The sequence below is a fragment of the Nerophis ophidion genome, linkage group LG17, assembly GCF_033978795.1.
Source record: "Nerophis ophidion isolate RoL-2023_Sa linkage group LG17, RoL_Noph_v1.0, whole genome shotgun sequence".
NCBI lineage: Eukaryota > Metazoa > Chordata > Actinopteri > Syngnathiformes > Syngnathidae > Nerophis > Nerophis ophidion.
Window position 1 is genome coordinate 19,588,771 of NC_084627.1, and position 21,113 is coordinate 19,609,883.

The 21,113-nt window shown below is 40.8% G+C and overlaps 1 protein-coding gene across 1 annotated transcript in view; it reads left to right on the plus strand.

The window, feature by feature from the left end:
• sema4d (sema domain, immunoglobulin domain (Ig), transmembrane domain (TM) and short cytoplasmic domain, (semaphorin) 4D) overlaps positions 1-21,113 on the plus strand; it is a 97,979-nt gene that overhangs the window by 50,515 nt on the left and 26,351 nt on the right. Inside the window, exon 3 of the mRNA XM_061876478.1 lies at positions 20,795-20,928. Coding sequence (XP_061732462.1) covers positions 20,795-20,928 — 134 coding nt within the window. The remainder of the gene's footprint in view (positions 1-20,794; positions 20,929-21,113) is intronic.

The window sequence follows — 21,113 nt, forward strand, 5'->3', positions numbered from 1 at the left end:
GATATCTGTACAAAGTAGTAGTTTTCAGAAATTGCGTACTTTGCGATACACTCTGTGAATTCAATCTTCCCAAAAAAAGTTCCAACAATGCTTTAAATTACCAAAATACTATAAATATTACATGTTAATTTGACTCTGCCTGTTACTACATTACATATATACTTACTTATGTGTATATAAAGTGTTGGAGCTTTTTTAGAGCGCTTTGTAGATGAAAAAGATTGAATCCCCATTGTTTGCATTGTTAGCTATTTTTTGCTAGCATATTTTACGATTTAGAAATCTACGAAAAAGAGGAAGACGTGTTCTTGTCTCACATAAGGATTCTAAATGAAAGACAATTAAAAAAAAAAGATGGACTTATAGATAGCTGAACAGAACTTACTCTTATTTTAATCTAGAGCCTGTTCCTACCAAGTGTTGTGGTTCAACTCACGATACGGCTTGTATCAGTTGTTGCAATAGAGTACACATGAGAGGGGTCGTGGTCTGTGTGGTGGCGAACAGCAGAAAGTTAATTTTTAAATATTTTTGGCGTTTTTATCAATATAATTAAAAACTGTTAGGCTCATATCAAGCAAAAAATATATGTGTATTTTAGTAGAAAAAAATCAATCACTATATTTCTACCATTTTCCTCAATATACGCATTCAGGGCTAAAAAGTGTCTTTTGTCCAATTACTCGATTAATCGACCAAACTAATTGATAAATTACTCGATTACTAAAATAATTGATAGCTGTAGCCCTACATGTGATAATTGTTTTTAATGCTAGCCAATCAACAGACAGCTGAGTGTTTAGTGGCAGTAGCATTGCGTCCCATTACCCGGGTTTCCATCATTAAAATGCAATAAAAAGTGTACCAAACTGTGTCGTTTGTTCGACACGGGGCTTAGATTTCCATAGAGACTTGAGACAGGAAGTGCATTAGAGAGCATCTTTGATATCCCCTAAATCCTCTCATTAAGAAGGCTTTAAAGAATGGTTCAATGGTGCCTGATGTTGCTTCTTGGTGATCATCCGAGTACAACCAATGAAATGTTCTGGCTTTCCCCTCCCTGATCCACTTTTCCTGATCTTACCTATCCTATCTTTTTCCAATCCTCACATACCACGAAAAGTGTTGTACTTGTCCTTTGTGGTGTTTATCCGCCTGTGCTCTGTGAAAAAATGTTCTCAATTTCTTGCCATGTCAAATTCAAAAAGGATACACTGTTGTTGTGGAATCCTGTGGGTGATGTAGCAAGTTTTTTTTGCCGCAAACAAGTCCAATGGAGGTATTTGTCCAATGTTGGCTAGAATTACCACCATGAAATTGTTGCCCACAGAAGACGGCTGATACAGAAAAGTGGATGGGAGGGCCAATGAAGAAGATGGTGGTATGGATTTAGATTTAGCTTATTTCAAATGGCCCGTGACTGGTGGTTGAGTTGCTCTGACACCCTTTATTGACAATTAACTGCGCAGGACTTTTCTGAAAGCAAAACATCACCGCATATCAGACTACCAGTTACAGATTGGAGACCGTGAAGCCTGCGACTTGGCTTTCACGGCTTCCCAAAATAGACCCCCGTAATATCCTGAGGCCTGGCTGCCATTATGGTAGCCTCAAGGAAACGACATATAGTGAATGACTTGTCTGTGAATGGCGGCTTCCATGTGACATAGCCAAATTACATCCTTTTTTTCATAGCAGGCCAACACAGCTCGCTCTGTTTGTGGAAACCATAGAAATGCATAAGTCACCATTTAAAACCCAAGCTTTTTGGCCTTTTTAATTAAAGTAAATAGCATGGTGATATTTTGCCAACAACTGAGATGCTTTCCTTAACTCCAATATAGTTAGCTCACAACTCCCGCCCATATGTTTACTCTCAAGTTTTCCAGATCTTCCTTATCCACGTGACTCAAAGCAAGGGCGTGTTGTTTTTTAAAGAAAGCTCGCCGTCGGCATACTAAATATACCCTTTTACAGGACCTGACCCCTCATTTGCCTTTGCTGTGGCCACTTAAGGTTGACATGCTAGCTCCACCGTGGCCCTAAAACTAGTAATTATATAGGAAGGCCTTCATTTGACATTTCATGTGTAGTGTTTCTTTCACACATACTCATATCTGGATCTTAATGATCAAGCCACACGTTTTTTTTTTTAGTACAACCAGAAATAGTTACGTTGTAAGCGGTTACAAGTGTTTGAGTAAAGATGTGAATTTAAATGTATCTAATCATGCGGTCAGTTCTTAATCTGACCTTTTTTTTTTTTTCAAAGACAACTTCCGCCTCCATCTGTCGAGGTTCCTCTGGGTAATGGATTCAGACTGCTGTGTCATCTGTCATTTGCTCGCCAGCCATCCGAGGTCATGCCACAGCGTTTAGGATATCCTTTATAAGCCTACACATAACTTGCACTGTTAAATGTGTAATTGAGACATGGCCGTCCTTGAAACCCGCACCCCTCACTCATTATCCACCTGCAGCCACTGCACTGGAGGCTTTGATAATCGTGCATGACAAATAATTGCCAGCTGGACTTGTAATGCCGGCGGTTGAGCCCAGACGGAGAAATTGTTAAAGCCTCGGCTGAACTGACAGAATCAGTTCATCATGCTGTGGGGAACCTAAAAGCTGACTACATTTTAAGGCTCTTTGATCCCCATGTGGTCTTTGATGAGGGACTTGATCGTCACCCTTTAGTTTACAGTATCGCATACAGTGCTTTATGTATAGCCAAACTCACATTTAATCTCTAAATCTGCCCACCACCAGCATTTCAAAATCTCTCACAGGACCACTTTTAAACAGCTTCCATACAGTCATAACTGTTTGGGGCGGTATAGCTCGGTTGGTAGAGTGGCCGCGCCAGCAACTTGAGAGTTCCAGGTTCGATCCCCTCTTCCGCCATCCTAGTCACTGCCGTTGTGTCCTTGTGCAAGACACTTTACCCACCTACTCCCAGTGCCACCCACACTGGTTTGAGATATTGGGTTTTCACTATGTAAAGCGCTTTGGGTCACTAGAGAAAAGCGCTATATAAATATAATTCACTTCACTTCACTTAAAGGCCTACTGAAACCCACTACTACCGAACATGCAGTCTGATAGTTTATATATCAATGATGAAATATTAACATTGCAACACATGCCAATACGGCCTTTTTAATTTACTAAATTGCAATTTTAAATTTCCGGGCGAAGTGTCCTGTTGAAAACGTCGCGGAATGCTGACGTGTACGCGTGACGTCACGGACTGTTAGGAAATATTAGCGCTGCGCACACACACAGTTAAAAGTAGTCTGCTTTAACCGCATGATTACACAGTATTTTGGACATCTGTGTTGCTGAATCTTTTGCAATTTGTTCAATTAATAATGGAGAAGTCAAAGTAGAAAGATGGAACACAGTAGAATGATAAGGGATTTCCCAAAATTATCCTAGTAAATGTGTCTAAAAACATCTGAATCCGTCCCAAAGCAATCGCGTTTTTTTTAACTAGATTTTTTTTTTTTTCTTTTCTAGTCCGTCGCTATCAATATCCTTAAACAAGAATCTTTCATCCTCGCTCAAATTAATGGGGAAATTGTCGTTTTCTCGGTCCAAATAGCTCTTTTTGTTGGAGGCTCCCATTAAAAAACAATGTGAGAATGTGAGGAGCCATCAACGGGTGACGTCATCGTCTGCGACTTCCGGTAAAGGCAGGGGTTTTCTGTTAGCGACCAAAAGCTGCAAACTTTATCGTCAATGTTCTCTACTAAATCCTTTCAGCAAAAATATGGCAATATCTCGAAATGATCAAGTATGACACGTAGAATGGACCTGCTATCCCCGTTTAAATAAGAAAATCTCATTTCAGTAGGCCTTTAACGACTATGAAAAATCATTAAAACATGGGTTTCATCCTCAACAAAAGCCTATATTTAATTAGAAGCATGCATACTTTGAACAGAGTATAAAATGCTACACAGTGCTGTAACTCAAACAAATATAACAAATTAGTGATGGATCAACTTTCTATTTAATAACAGTCAAAACAACAATAGCTGAACTGTCCTGCTTCCCATGCAGCTTCCCTGCACATGTGCACTCACTATCAATAGACTCTGGTGCATGCACAAAACTTTAACAGCCAGGTCGCTATAATAGGAAGGAATACAAAATAAAATCCACTTTACATTGGCTGTTAATCTTGGTGTTCAGTCAAACAACGGGGTAGTGGGCGGAGAAAGGCAGTATCGACATCACTGTGGATACTTCCTGAATGATCTAAACCTCAAGTCGCATGGACTCATATTGAGCTAGTAAAACTACATTGCTGTTAAAATGCTAAATAAAACTTCCACCACAAAAGCAATTAGCACAGTGGCTAACAACAGCATTGCTCTGCTGACGGAGATCAATAATGGATGCGCTGCAGACACAATTGCTGGAATAAAACGGTTCACACACTGAGACAAGGTTTGTGCAACAAAGCACATTTCTGGGGTACGTCAATCAAAAAGTTTGTGTAATGAGAGGGTCGATAAATCGAGATTTCACTGGACGTAAACTTACGTCTTCTATTCCTGAATGGTTGCAAACAAATGGGTAGAAATGGGTCAAAACATGAATCCCTATGGTTTTACCTGTGCCATTATATTTACGATAAATACACCACACGGTGGCCCATTTATTAAACACCAACGTTTGACTTAATATTTCTGACACAGTTCATTGTTCTCTGTAAAACACCCACTCTAACTATAGAGTGTTGAGCCTAATAACAAAATTTAGCAGACATCTATTTGTTACGGGCTTCACGGTGGCAGAGGGGTTAGTGCGTCTGCCTCACAATACGAAGGTCCTGCAGTCCTGGTTTCAAATCCAGGCTCGGGATCTTTCTGTGTGGATTTTGCATGTCCTCCCCGTGAATGCGTGGGTTCCCTCCGGGTACTCCCGCTTCCTCCCACTTCCAAAGACATGCACCGGGGATAGGTTGATTGGCAACACTAAATTTGCCCTAGTGTGTGAGTGTGAGTGTGAATGTTGTCTCTCTATCTGTGTTGGCACTGCGATGAGGTGGCGACTTGTCCAGGGTGTACCCCGCCTTCCGTCCGATTGTAGCTGAGATAGGCGCCAGCGCCCCCCGCGACCCCAAAAGGGAATAAGCGGTAGAAAATGGATGGATGGATGGATGAAGGAAGAAGGAGACGGCACAGATGCAGGGACGTGGTTTTAGCTCTATTTATTTAACAGCAATATTATGAAATGTGTAACCAATCCAAATAATGTGTAGTGTGCGACTATGTGTAGTGATTAATTGAGTGTTACCAGGAGTGTTGAGCGAAGTCCAAGATAGGGCAAGGCAGGCTCGGAGGTGCAGGAACAAGCAGGAGGTACGGGGCAAGAGCGAGGCGTCAAAAGTCTGTGTCCAGGCAGGAGGTCGAGATCCAAAAAAGGGCAGCCAGGGAACCAGAGGGGAATACAGGGACACACGGTTCGTCGTCAGGAGACAGGAACATGAGACAACACAGATTAAGAGAGAATGAATATAGAGCTTGATATGACTGCTTACTGTACGGGAACAGGTCGCTACGTTCTGGCCCGGAATGCAGGTTTCCTCCGGCTTCCTCTCTCATCAGCTCCAGGTGTGCAGATTGCTGATTGATTTCACCGGCGCAGCTGCTGCAGGAATGGCACACTTGGTGCGCTCAGCGCAGCGCACAGATGAATGCGCAATGGAATGCCCCCGGGCCGCAAGATTGGTTGTAAAATATGGCCGCCATCAACCAACACGTTGGTGGGACTTAGCTACACATTGTCCGTAAATCCATTCACTATTTCCCACATTTTTAAGTCCACACCCATGGGGGAGGCCACAAAATTAATTTCCAAAAATGTAATGTGTCCATGAACTGAATTGGTATTGGATCTACAAGCAGCTCAGTCCCGAGTCATCATTACACAAATCCTTCTCCGACAGGGGTCAGATAAGGAGAGAAAAGCCATATGTGAATCACTACTTCATTTTTTAAATCCCACTCATAAACCATGCTTTTAGAATGATAATCCATCTGCCACTACATGCATGCATGCATTTAACAACAGTGGAGCACAAGGTTCACACAAACTATTTGAATGCACGGTTAGGCTTGATAGGATTCCATCCATAAATAAAATGATTAGCGAGAAGAAGAGCATCTCTGTGTTGATGTTGATGCACCCAAGCATGAGCCAGCGAGCGCATTGAGAGGTTTGGCAGGCGCTGAATGTCATGACTGGCTCACATCCTCCTCCAGTTCTTCACCGCCTCATGGCGAGCTTCTTGTCTGCGCTACATTGGAAATGTGGGAAGACACTGTCTTGTCTTTTCAGATAAGATAACTAGGATTGCACAGCCTTTAAAAAGAGGCCTTGAATTGTATTCACAATTTATTTAACCCTTTGGTGAGCTCACCAAGACATCATTTGGAAAAAGACTACTAATTGCACAAAATCAGGGAACTCTTGCGTTAACTCATGGTGTTAGGTTAGGTCTTTCCAACTCTTGTCAGCTTCTAATTATGATATGCCAATCGATTGGTCGCTGTTCAGTATCGCACAATTTTTGTGAAAACTTCCATAATTGCCATTGTTGTTTAATTCCTTTTAACGCCGATCACAAACGCAGATCTGCTCTGGCAGACTGAATTTATAGTCCTCCGATTGACAAGTGGCTAGCCGCTAGCAGCTAATTATGAGTCTCCATACACAGTGTGGAGAAGCTCCCCTAAGCTAATAATAAAAACCTCAATTATGGCAATAAAACTACATTTGTTAGTATATTAAGTATCTTTATCACTGGTGGACAAGGCTAAACATGTTACACACCAAGATAAAGCCAGGAGCAGGAATGCTAATACCTAAGCTAACCCCTGGGGCTATCTTTGAACAACACCAATAACTATGTGATTGGTAAAGTTTAGGCTTAAAGTGTAGATGAAACCATGTTATAGCACAAAGTGAGCAGGTATTAACAGGAAATTAAAAAGTAAATGAATAATATATCATCTCCCTCATTTGTGTGCTCCGCTTTTGAGAGAAGAGGCGCGCAAAATTTGGGAAGCAATAACATTTTAGGAGGAGTTATTGGTACTGGGGCTCACATGAAGTATCATAACCTCCCAAGCTCACAACTGTACTTTGACTTACTAAGATCATTTGTTGTGACTTAGTTTTAAGAATTACTTTTAATCTTCCTGAGAACCAGTAACCTCTGTGGTGGACATTGGCACAAACAAAAGGTTAACTGCAGACGTTCCCAGGAGTTTGTAGGTTCTTGTGCGTAGATAGTAAGAACCTAATTGTCGATCCTCATTTGCCTTGAGTGGGAAACCAGCCAAGATCAGTGCGCAGGCACCAGTGCAGTACTTGGAACCCCTTGGCCCCGAGCAGGTGTCAGCCTCCTTGGGAAGCTAAAAGAGCCTACAAGGGAACACAAAGACCTCAAAGAATTCTGCCAGCATGGTAACCGTGTTGAATATCCCAGGCCAGTATGGCAGCTCCTCTAAATCTCTCCGCAGCGCAGGGTGGCTGCCAATTTGCGCATTCAGCTACTGTAACACACCGACCCTCCAATGTGGCTTTAAGGCTTTTGTTAAGCCTTGACCTAAATGGGAGCGCATGCAGAGTACTAGCTAGGGTTGATCAGGAGTGCTTAGGCGCAAGTTGGAAAGTTATGATTTGGACTTTGGCTTCTTCTCGGCGGTTGTCTTTTAAATGGACTGTTTTATAGATCTTCTTTACAATATGCTTCCAGATCCCGGTGTCTTGGGTGATCTGTGAAAAATTCCTGGCCTCCCTTGCCTCGCTGCTAAACTAAGCTGGGCTGGCATGTCGTCTGGCAAGACTGAAAGAGCTGGACGAGAGAGCTGCGCTGTGTCCTCTCCTGCCTCTCTGTTCATTGTTTGCATCTCTGCAGTGATGATGTGGAGGGCCCGGGCGGGTGGGGGAGTACTCGGCGGAGTGAGTGGAGGCCTACACTCATCTTTAGTAAACAATTGGTCCTTGTACACTTGTACTCAACCCCCCACTATCACCCCCTTTTTTAAACAGATGAGTCTGCCTGAAACTGGATTCTTTGGTTGGTGATCCTCGTGTTTGGAAGGTCATCTCACCCAGGGCAATTTGTTCTCACTTACAAGTAAATCAATAATCAATTACAGTCCCTATCCATGTTTCCTAATTGAGATTAAGCTTGATTGATTGCCTATATGCACACACCCACCACCAAATGCCCTAATTATTAGAAGTAATGACTAACCTATATTTGAAATAAGCCTCAGTGCCCCTTCTAGGTCATGAGAAAACAATGGTTATTTTGTTCTTAATTGTTCTAATGCCAGTTCACCACAATACTTTTACTCTTAATGGGCCTTTGTAGGGGGCTTTATATTGTAACTGAAAACTTGGTTTTGTTTCCTTTACATAAGTGTTATGGAGTCTTTAAAGATGGATATCAGCACTGAATTACCTGGAGAAGACCATTGTCGTTTACATGCGTTGTTGCCAGACGGGAAATGACCAGCTATCGTATTTTGGGGAATGTTGTCGTACATACCAGATTCAACGTTGCCTCGGCCAATCGCCTGCAGTAAAACATTACCACATTCTGTGTATAGTATGGGTGTCTAAAGTAGGACACGAGGCCCATCTGTGGCCCGCGACTAAAGTTTGTTTGGCCCTCAGCACATTGTTGAAAAAAATCATCACACACACACAGTCACTAGCTTTGTGGTGCACTCACTGTTTGAAATCATAAAACTGTTTAACTTCGACAGTTAGTTCACCAAAATGATTAGGAATTAAAAATGTAATTGTTTAATCATTGTTGTGTGCAGAGGGAGGAATTGGCAGGCGGTGTAAACTCGGGCTGCAACGATTAGTCGACATTGTTGACAAATGTTGACAATTATATTTGTCGCCGACAATTATATTTGTTGACAATAGTCGTGACAACATGTTTTTCCAGGCAGAAGTGGGTCAGCACCGCCACTCGCTAAAACATCACCAGTGATAACTTGTAGAAGTGAGAGAACATTTCCTCTTATTCTTGTTAAAAACATGAATAGCATGCTCATTTTGCTAAGCGGACCTTGTTTTTATGGTACGCGAGCATTTAAAGCGGAGGCATGATGTCGGACATCTGGAGGGAGGACGCGGTCTCAGCTTCGGTAAGACTGTTAACTTATGCCTTGCAAGGGCTGGGCAATATGAACGAAAAAGTATATCTCGATATATTTCTACTTAAACTCGATATTCGATATATATCTCGATATATTTTTCGGTGAAAATATACATATAAAGATTTGTGAGCAAGATTCATTGAAATTGAACTGAATGACAACTGTACTGTAAATAGTCAGTGGCACATTTATTAACATAAATAAAATAGCAAAATATTTTTTCTACGTAAAATAAATAACATAGCTGTGTAAATAATACAAATTGTATCAAAATCAGATCCATCCATCCATTTTCTACCGCTTGTCCCTTTTGGGTCGCAGGGCTCAGATAAAAAAATAATTTGAAGGCAGGCACTTTTTATTTCCCAGTCGACGATGTAATGAACTCTCACACATGTACGTACGGTTGTGGTCAGCGCCAAGTAAGTGACTTGACTTTGTTGTGCCGCTATGATCTTCCTGACTGCTTACATTTTTGGCAGCATTTTTCGTGCAAAATATGCCCGGTTTGGAAACTCGAGAACAGTTTTGATTTGAGCTTACATGGTAAACATCCATCCATCCATTTTCTACCGCTTATTCCCTTTCGGAGTCGCGAGGGGCGCTGGCGCCTATCTCAGCTACAATCGGGCGGAAGGCGGGGTACACCTTGGACAAGTCGCCATCTCATCGCAGGGCCAACACAGATAGACAGACAACATTCACACTCACATTCACACACTAGGGCCAATTTAGTGTTGCCAATCAACCTATCCCCAGGTGCATGTCTTTGGAAGTGGGAGGAAGCCGGAGTACCCGGAGGGGACCCACGCATTCACGGGGAGAACATGTAAACTCCACACAGAAAGATCCCGAGCCTGGATTTGAACCCAGGACTGCAGGACCTTTGTACTGTGAGGCAGACGCACTAACCCCTCTTCCACCGTGAAGCCACATGGTAAACAACTCAATTACATTTTTTTTTACAGACGCATACATTTGTCCAATTGTGGCCAATTAGACGTATTGTGGGTGTCCTGGACGTGGTTTACATTCCTAAAAGAAAATCTAAAGAAGAGAATTCCTTTGCCATCTTCCACTAGTTTTTTTAATATATACATCGCTCTTCTCTCCAACGACTCGTCGTCATTTGGGATGTCTGTTGTGAGTTTCCTTCCTGGTTTGATGACACGCCTCATCTTGGGTCTGATTGGCCTGTCCCTAATATTTTGCCCTAATCTCAACCAATCGTGACTCATCATAGTAAACAACCAACCAGTCATGGATGTTTTTATACGTGCAAGCACGTCTTGGAAGGAGGAAGGGGAGGGGTTTAGTTGCCTATGGAGTGTTGAGAGGGAGTGGGAAGTGGGGGAGGATCAATGAACACAAAAAATAAACGGTGTTTGGTCATTTTAACGTGAAATGAATTATATAGATCCATCCATGGTGCTGGAGCCTATCTCAGCTGCATTCGGGCGGAAGGCGAGGTACATCCTGGACAAGTCGACCACCTCATCACAGGGCCAACACGGATAGACACACAACATTCACACCCACATATAGATATTTTCTTAATTCATATCTTGTTTAAAAATATATTGATATATCTTACAAACTCCATATGTCGCCCAGCCCTATGCCTTGCTAGCCAGCTAACAAGTGTGGGACGCAGTTGTGTGAAAAATAACATTAATTATCATTTTAGCCAAAGTCAGCCAGCTGAACTTTGTCTACACAGACAGGCACCAATGTGGAGGTACTATACAATTAAACATCCATCCATCTATTTTCTATCGCTTGTCCCTTTTGGGGTCGCGGGGGGTGCTGGCGCCTACACTATATTAAATACCCAACATTTTAAGAAATAATCAAATATATAATTCTACACATTGATTCTATTAGAGTGCTAAAATTGCCAAAACGTTAATCAATTGTCAATATGCCAGTCTGCAGCTTTTTAAACATCACAGAATGCATATTTTCTTTTTGAGGAAGTTAAAATTGTGTGATTTGTTGTTTGTTTTCTTTACTGCTATTTTAAATGTTTTTTTAATACATAAACAAGGTTAATTGTTTTTTTGTTTAGCAATTTGCCTTTCCTTTTTTTAAGTTTTAATAGTCATTTACATTTTTGTAACAGCTAATTGAACAGCACAGTGACAGTAAAAATAAATATTTAGGAATCAGTTAGTCATCATTGCTGTTAGTAAGCGCATGCCTAAAATAACTTATGCTTAAGTTAGAAGTCAGTGGAAAAAATAAACCCATTAAATATGTGTAAGCTTTTTATATAACTAATCATTAAGATAATTGCTGACTAACTGATTATCAAAATAATCGTTCGTTGCAGCCCTAATGTCAACAACACTGTGGATACATCCTGATTTTTTAAAAATCACACATGGCCTGTCCATTGCTTTGTTTGGACTTATATTGAGCTAGCAAGATTGAAAACATGTTTTAAAAAGGCTAATAACACAAAAAATAGCAATTATAGCGGCTAACTCCAGCACTGCTCTACTGACTGAATAAGAATAGAGAGTTTTCCGCCTGCTGGATGTGCTGCCTGGCACAGAATGGCTTCATTGCCAGGCACACAAAGGGTGGATGAAACATTCGTATACTGAGACACAGTTTGTACAACAAAGTAGGGCTGGACGATATATCGAATATAATCGTTATATTGCGGGTTTGTCTCTGTGTGATATAGAAAATGACTATATCGTGATATATTGAGCGTACGTTCTCACACAGTTGCTTTTAGCTGCGGGCATTACAATGCAGGCGTTTCTCACTCTTTCTTATCTCTCCTTCTCTCAGAGCGAGAAAAACAAGCGCACCTTATTACATACGTCACGTACTGTTACACGTGCAACGTCATACGCCCTCGCGGGGCAGATATGTAGCGGAATGGGTAACGTTAGCAGTGGCAGGTGGTGCTAGCGGAGCGGTGCGAGTGATGATACGAGAGAGAGAAGGTGCGAATCTGGTCACAAATGGAGGAAGAATTCATTCCTAGCACGGTGTCCATCGTCTGGCGGTGGTTTGGCTTCAAGCAGCAAGATGTTGAACAGACAACCATACTATGTAAAGTATGCAGCAAAAGCGTTGCTACAATAAGTAGCAGCACTACTCATTTGTACCATTCTAAAGTCTCCAAAGAATGAGTGTTTGAAACTCCGCAGGTCAACATCTCCATTCGGTGCCACACCCACAACATGCCGAAGCAACCATTTACAAATCAAGACCGTATGAAAAAAATAGTCAACAACAGAAGGAGATGACGTCCGCAGTAACTTACCACATAGCAAAGGACAAACACTATTTGATTTCCTATTATGCAGCTCATTTTTATTTGACAGTTATTGAAATATCTAGTGTGACATCATTCACAAAAGTGCACTCATAGCTTGTTTTAAAATGTCTCTGACAATCTTGCACTTTCTGTTTTGGAAATGACATGAATGTAGGACTGGGCGATATGGCCTTTTTTTAATATCTCGATATTTTTAAGCCACATCGCGATACACGATATATATCTCGATATTTTGCCTTTGCCTTGAATGAACACGTGATGCATATAATCACAGCAGTATGATGATCCTATTTGTCTACATTAAAACATTCTTGTTCATACTGCATTAATATATACTTATTTTAAACTTTTTTGCAGAAAGGGAAATTACAACTAAGTCAGTTGACCAAAACTGTATTTATTAAACAGTTAATAAGCAGTGGCACAAACATTCCTGTCATTTCAAAACAGAAAGTGCAAGATTGTCAGAGACATTTTGAAACAAGCTATTAGGGCACTTTTGTGCATGATGTCATTAAGATGACATATCAAAACAACACAAAATTAGATTGCACTTTTTGTACGGAACAGCCCTACAATAGTTTAAAACAAATAAAGCGCACTTTTGTGCATGATGTCACACAAGATATTTCAATAAGTAAAATAAAAATGAGCTGCATAATAGGAAATCAAATCATGTATGTCCTTTGCAATGTGGTAGTTTACTGTGGGCATTATCTCCTTTTGTTGTTGACTGTTTTTTTCATACGGTGTTGATTTGGAAATGTTTCCCTCTGCATTCTGTTGGTGTGGCACCGAATGGAGATGTTGACACACGGAGTAAACATTCTTCATTCTCTAGCTGGTGACTTTTCAAATGATGCTACATATTAGCAGTAATGTTACTTTTGGTAGCAACGCTTGTACCCCACACTTGACAAATTAAAGTTGTCTATCAGACATCTTCCCGCTTGAAACCGAACCACCGCCAGATGATGAACCCCTGCTGTTTTTCTTGAAAATGTATTCTTCCTTCATTTGTTACCAGATTCACACCTTCTTTCTCTCGTATTGCCACTCGCACGGCTTCGCAAGCATTACAGCTAACGTTACCCAGTCTGCTACCACTCTGCACCACGAGGGCGTATATGTATGTGACGTATGACGTGACAGTATGTGACCTATGTAAGAAGGTGCGCTTGCTGTCTATGAGAAGGAGTGCGAAGAGCTTGTAGTGTAATGCCAGCAGCTAAAAGCAACTGTGTGAGAACGTATACTACTCACGATGTAGTCATTTTCTATATCGCACAGAGACAAACCCGCGATATATCAAGTATATCGATATATCGCCCAGCCCTACTTAGTTGTGATTTCCCTCTCTGCATGAAAGTTTAAAATGAGGATATATTAATGCAGTATGAACAAGAATGTTTTAATGCAGACACATAGAATCATCATACTGCTGTTATTATATGCATCAAGAGTTAATTCAAGGCTAAAACAAAATATCAAGATATATATCGTGTATTGTGACATGGCTTAAAAGTATTGAGATAATAATAAAAGGCCATATCGCCCAGCCTTACAACAAAGTATGTTTTTATTTGGTATGTGGTTCTTAAAATGAAAAGTTTGTATAATGAGGGGTATGCCAATTGACATTCCACTGTATATTCGCAGCTGACAGAATCACCTCACTCACATAATGTAAAATAATAAACTAAATATATGCCAATGAAGGTGTTTTTAAAATCTGGCCTGGCATACATATAACAGTGCTTTTAGATCTTTTGGGCAAGAGGTGATTTTCTTCATCATTGTCGTTCAGACTTGAACATTTCATAAGTACCAAATATATCTACTTGATTATTGTTTAAATCAATATTTATTTCAATTAGTGGCAAAAACTACAGTATACTTGTCTCGCAAGACATTTGATAACCTCTTATCTCCATCGTGTGACCGACTCACCCACTTGCTGATGGCCTTGTGGGTAAACAAGAAAAACCTGCTTTCGTCCGGATCACTTTACCAAGTATATACGCTAGCACATGATCTTGTGTCTTGTTAGTCACGGTAATATTTCTGGATACACACCGAACAACCTGCAGCACTGGGAAGTGAGAAAGCAACTGAAACGCACAAAGGTGGAATTGCACAGCTCTCCTCTCACCTGATTGGTTCAAGAAAGGGAAATACTTGCATTTGAATCAAGTCAGTTAACCGCTTATCGTCTCTAGCCCGCTGTGTGACCCCTGGAGGGCCTCGCAGTGGAAAATGAATGGATTGGATGAATCGGTTATTGTGACAACCAGTCATTCTAGTGTGTAGTATTTGATTACAGTTATTCTATTTTGCTTCTATGGTGGACTGAGTGTGACTGTCATGAAACCTGACAGGAAGATTACGTTTTCTGCATGCACAGCTCTCACACTGAGGCAAAGTTGGCCTTCACCGTACATGCGGCACGAGCAGGATTGAGAACAGATTTAGAGATTTATTTTAATATTTAGCCTAATCTTTAAAGCCTCCCCTGCTAGATTTTCATCTGACTTGGAATAGCCTCCTTGAAACGCGGCCAACTGTTAAATATTGACCATTTTAGAGATTCGGCATTCATTTCAAAGAAGTAATAAAACTTTTGACTGAAAGCAACATGTTTTAAATTATTTTGATATGATTAGAAAATAGCTTTACTTCATAGTGTGTCGCTTTGATACATTTTTTTAATAAGTGTAGCTATTAAAATTCATAGAATCCAGAACATTAAACATGCATACATAGTTTACACACAGCCGCTGCAGTAGAGCGCACATGTGAGATGGGGTGTGTTGGTGCTGTTATCTGTGTCACGGCGAAGAGCAAAGATTTTAATCAATCAATCAATCAATATAGCCCTAAATCACTAGTGTCTCAAAGGGCTGCACAAACCACAACACAAACCACTACGACATCCTCGGTAGGCCCACATAAGGGCAAGGAAAACTCACACCCAGTGGGACGTCGGTGACAATGATAACTATGAGAACCTTGGAGAGGACGAGAGGAATGGATCTCGAGCGGGTCTAACATGATACTGTGAAAGTTCAATCCATAATGGATCCAACACTGCCGCGAGAGTCCAGTCCAAAGCGGATCCAACACAGCAGCGAGAGTCCCGTTCACAGCGGAGCCAGCAGGAAACCATCCCAAGCGGAGGCGGATCAGCAGCGCAGGGATGTCCCAAACCGATACACAGGCAAGCGGTCCATCCCGGGTCCCGACTCTGGACGAGCGGTCCATCCTGGGTCCCGACTCTGGACAGCCAGTATTACATTTTTTTAATATTGTACATATATTAAAAGTGCGATCTTATTGTAAGAATGAAGGTTATGGCGAGCAGAAAAATCGCCATGTAGGCCATTAAGTGTGTTTTATACTCAATTAATAAAATAATCAAGAGCTGCAGCTCTATTTTCGATTATCATTACCGTATTTTCCGGAACATAGGGCGCACAATGGTCTGGAATGAATGGTGGGTAAACTCAATGAAACTTATTCCTTACATTAGGCGCACCTGGTTATAAGCCGTCCTGTGAGGGACAAAAAAGGATTTTAAGTGCGTCTTATAGTCCGGAAAATACGGTAATAGTTCATGTGATTGGTTGCCATTGTTTGGAGTCGGACATATTTGATTCATAACGTCAATTCTGTAATTATAGCTGCTGAGGTGTTTATTTACTTTATCCGCAAAGTAGACGTTGCGTAAATCGGAAACAGGCAAAGTCGGTGAGAGCTTGTAAAATGTGAAAACTCTTTAAATTTAATCCTCACTAATTCTTATTTGATTCAACTCAAGGAAAGGTTTGAAGTGCATGAGAAAGCGTGAAGGAAAATGGAACGGGATGTACACTGTACTGTATTTTCCTTTTTAACAACAAGTGCACAGTCTCTAATACCAAATACAGCTGATGAGTTTACGGTAAATAACAGTACAGCAAGTGCGATCTACCACAAATAAGTTTGAGTCACCACCAGTAGATTTGACGCTACCCCTTTTCGTGTGCGTCCCTGCCTCCTGCTCCATGCACAGAGGGGATCAGGGCCATAGCAGGGCTGTGTGTGAGCTCCAATTCTTCCAAAACGGAAGAAAACAAGGTTTTGGTTTGAGGAACTGATCAGCAAAGGGCAATGTCTTTTTTTTACCACATTAAAATTAGATACAAACTGCACCCCACGTTAATAACTACGAGGGTCGGAAGGAATATTGAAGAACAAATCAATGTTTGAAGTGACAAACTTGTCGTCCAAACAATACCCTGTTTGTTGACAAGAGCATACAGCGATGCAAGCACATTCAATCGACTTATTAAGCACAGGTAACGCAAACCAGTAAAAGATTCAAAAGAGTTGCCGTCAGAGCCGACAAACTGCTGCTGCTTGCCTGCTAAGCTAATAAAAACAGCTCACGCTAAAATGCGTGAGACTACGGGCATGGACTCACTGACGTCACATGTCACTAGGCAACAGGCACTGCCTTTTAAAAGGCAAACACACACAAAGAAACTTACCTGAATTATGCCACATATTTCAGGTTTTTTTTTAAGTAACGGAATATTTATTTCATCAAGTATTTAATTACATATTTTAAAGAGTAATTCTGTTAGCAATTCAATTATTTTGTTGGTAAACTAACAAGTAACTATTATTAAGGATTTTTTATAAGTAATTTTAAGAACACCGCTTGCCACGCAGCATCATGAAGCAGTTGGCAGGTTAGTGTTCGTGGCTAACGTCTTTGTTTGCACTTCCTATAATGGTTTACCTATATAAACACAATTGTTAAAGGTCAATTATTTTCATCTTGCTGCTGAGGTGCCTCTTGAACCAGGGCATTTTATTTCACATTTTGTTCTTTTGTATTTTTATTAGCTAAATAATTAAGCATAGCTTAAATTATTATTATTTTTTTTTTCAAAAAAGATTGGAGTTTACTTTTGACTTTTCTTATATTATTTTCAAGGCTTTTTCTTTTTTCTGATCTCAAAACACCTCTGAAGTTGGGATCCGTTTATGTAAAACCTACTTTTTGTCAGAGTTAGTTTGTGATGAACCCCAAATGCAGAGAAGGAGGCAGGCATTGAGTAAGGAAACATGGTTTAATAAAACACAAAGACAAATCCAAACAAAGGGGTACAACAAAAAGCGCGCACGAGGCGGATAACAAACAAAAAGGTCTTGCGTGGAAGCTAGCTGGTATCGAGCAAGAAACAGAAGTCGTACTTATAATATGAAAACTAACTTGGAAGCAGGGCACAAAACACAGTAAACTACAAACCACTATCAAATATAGCCTACCGCAACGCTGCATTGACACGGTATGATACGACACGACACGACAGGGAGCAACGACGATAATCCAGCACTCGACTGGAGGACAAAACAGGTTCAAATAGGATCGGGTAGATTGACACCAGGTGTGGCCAGGTGCCAATCAGCCGCAGCTGAGGGGAAACAGCGCACAGGGGAAAAAAAACAGGAAACAGACAAAATAAGAACGCTGCCGGGAACTAAAGATAGGAAAAACTACACACACACAGAGGAAAAACTAAAACACAAGCAAACTGTCAGGCACAAGCCTGACACTTTTCTTACTTGTCTTACCCGTTTTTTTGTATTTGGGATCCCCATCACTCCTGAAAATTTAAAATCAAGGCATGGTGGAGATATTTAGTTACGTCAACGAATATTTCCATTCATAGGTTAGTTTATGTGCCAGGCTATCGGGATATGAGTTTTGATCCATTTTGCCCAGCCCAACACTTGTGTTTGCAACAATGCTAGCACCGTTTAGGGATGTTCTCTGTGTTTAATTGAGTGTTACTGTATGCTTTATGATGGCATTGTTTGAGTGTTAATAATGCAATAGTAGTATTTAAGACTTTACATATTGCTCTTAAATTATTTCTGTGGTCCAAAAAAATATTTGTGCTTCTAATTTTTTCATGAAGTAGCCCCGGTGTTACTTGTGAAATAGCTAAGCGTACAGCCTTGCCACAAACAAACTTCAATATAACTTACAGGCATGTGAAATGTCCTTAAGAACGCGGAAATATCCCTTCTGTGTTTGTTTCCATGCAATATAAAAAAAAAATACAATCCAAACATTTGTTGAACGCTCGCCTCACCCGCAGGTACTCTTTGTTCCTCTTACCTAAACGTCGCACTGAGTTGCAGGACGGGGAGACAGATAAGAAGCACTGAAACATGCTCGCAAGTAAGCTGCCAACTAGCTACGCTTACTGTACCTGTTGGTACTCCGTTCACTCTCCAAGCCACAACGTTGACGGCTGTCTACTTTGTAAATCACATTTGGATGATTACATTTCGAATACAGATGTCCGATAATGTCTTTTTTGCCGATATCCGATATTGTCCAGTTCTTAATTACCGATACCGATATAGACAGTCGTGGAATTAACACATTATTATGCCTAATTCTGTTGAGATGCCCCGCTGGATACATTAACAATGTAACAAGGTTTTCCAAAATAAATCAACTCAATTTATGGAAAAAGGTGCCAACATGGCACTCCTATATTTATTATTGAAGTCACAAAGTGCATTTTTTTTAACATGCCTCAAAACAGCAGCTTGGAATTTAGAAGGTTGAGGTGGGAGGGTTTTGTGGATAGTGGGGGTCTATATTGTAGCATCCCGGAAGAGTTAGTGCTCCAAGGGGTTCTGGGCATTTGTTCTGTTGTGTTTATGTTGTGTTACGGTGTGGATCTTCTCCCGAAATTTGTTTGTCATTCTTGTTTGGTGTGGGTTCACAGTGGGGTGCATATTTGTAACAGTGTTAACGTTGTTTATATGGCCACCCTCAGTGTGACCTGTATGGCTATTGATCAATTATGCTTTGCATTCACTTGTGTGGTGTGAAAAGCCGGAAATATTATGTGACTGTGCCGGTACGCAAAGGCAGTGCCATTTAAGGTTTATTGGCGCTCTGCACTTCTCCCTACACAGCTGCGTTTTAAAAAGTCATACATTTTCCTTTTTTTAATACCGCTAATTTTGAAACCGATAATTTACCTCTAAAGCATTTATTGGATATTATCGGACATCTCTAATTTCAAATACTGTTTGTTCCGAACCAGTTATAGTTGCAGAGTATTTATTAGTAGCCTGTGCAAAAGTATATTTTGGACATGACAGATTGTGAAGATAAACACCTGAAGTAATTACCATGGGAGGCGTGGCTGCAGGATAGCTTTGCCAAATTGGAAACGTTTTCTGAGTTATTCGCACACATGTTATAGAATATTTCAATACGTTTTAAAATGATGATAGTGATGTTAGTAAATTTTCTGCTCAAAAAAACCCCAACAAATCTGTGGTACATCACATGAGACATGTGAATGTTAAACATACACCCAAAAGAGGTTGATAGGTAGATGGGAAAAAATCCAAAGCTAAAATACAGTAGAAATGCACTCCAATGAAATGTAGTATGGATTTTCATAATTCTATTTTGGGGTTTGCCTGGCCGCACTTTGTGCTCATAGAAATGTTCCTATTTCTTTTTCAATTTTTCTTTTTCTCAAAAGGTGCTCACATTCTTGGACTTCCTTTACTTGCATATTTCCCTGAGACTGTTCAGTGGAATACATTGTTGTCATCTTCAACCTCCATTTCTCGTTCACACTTGCCTACGTGCTGTGTGCTTACATATTACAACGGAAAATATGAGCTGTCGAGGTGTGTTTGGATATGTTCAGTGTCTCCTCCAATTGGGACAAAGCTGCTTCCTCCATCCTGGAGGAAACCATTAAGAGGCAGGAAGGTCACATACTGTAAAGCTCTGCAGAAGATCAAATAGAAAATTTAATTTGAGGGCTAAAATAAGCCCTGTCGTCATCGTCACCAGCATATTTTTGGGTAAAATTATCTCTCGACTTTAAATGCAAAAGAACATGTTAACTACAGGTGGGGGAATTTTTCTCAGTAAGCCAAAGGGAGTGAATGAATCATCATGTCAAGTTGTTATTGTAGTTTTTCCACACTGTTACACATTTATTGTAGCCGATGTTCAGTTTTTGCTCAGATGAATATTTGATCAGAATGTCATTATAGACGTGTGAGACGGAACAGCAAGTGATATCACTCGTGAACATCTCACTGTAAGGGAAGTGGATGTGCAACTCTTCCCTTTTTTGTTCAGCGCTGCGTAAGAACAGCAGCGTGCAAGGAACTGCTTCTCTTCTCATTCGCCGTAGTGAAATGTCTTATTTGACTCTACCTGCGCTTGCCTCATTTCTGCTGCTGTGTCTTACAGAGGAAACTTGACAGTTCCCAAACTGTCGGAGTCCAATATGGGATTTGGCGTGCTCGGAGTGTTCCTGGGTCTGCTCCTGGAGGTGTCCACCCACGGACCCCATTCTGTTCCTCGGACTTCGTGGAGATATCAAGGCGAGTCCACAATGGTTTATTTCCACAAGCATGAATGTTGCACTCATGCTTGTGGGACGTTTCATTTGTTTGTGCCATCACTTGAAAGCTGCTATGTTATTGGATTTTAAAACTGTCTATTTCAGCTATGATTATATCGTGCCCAATAATAATGATCATTTATAACTTGCATACCCAAACAGGTT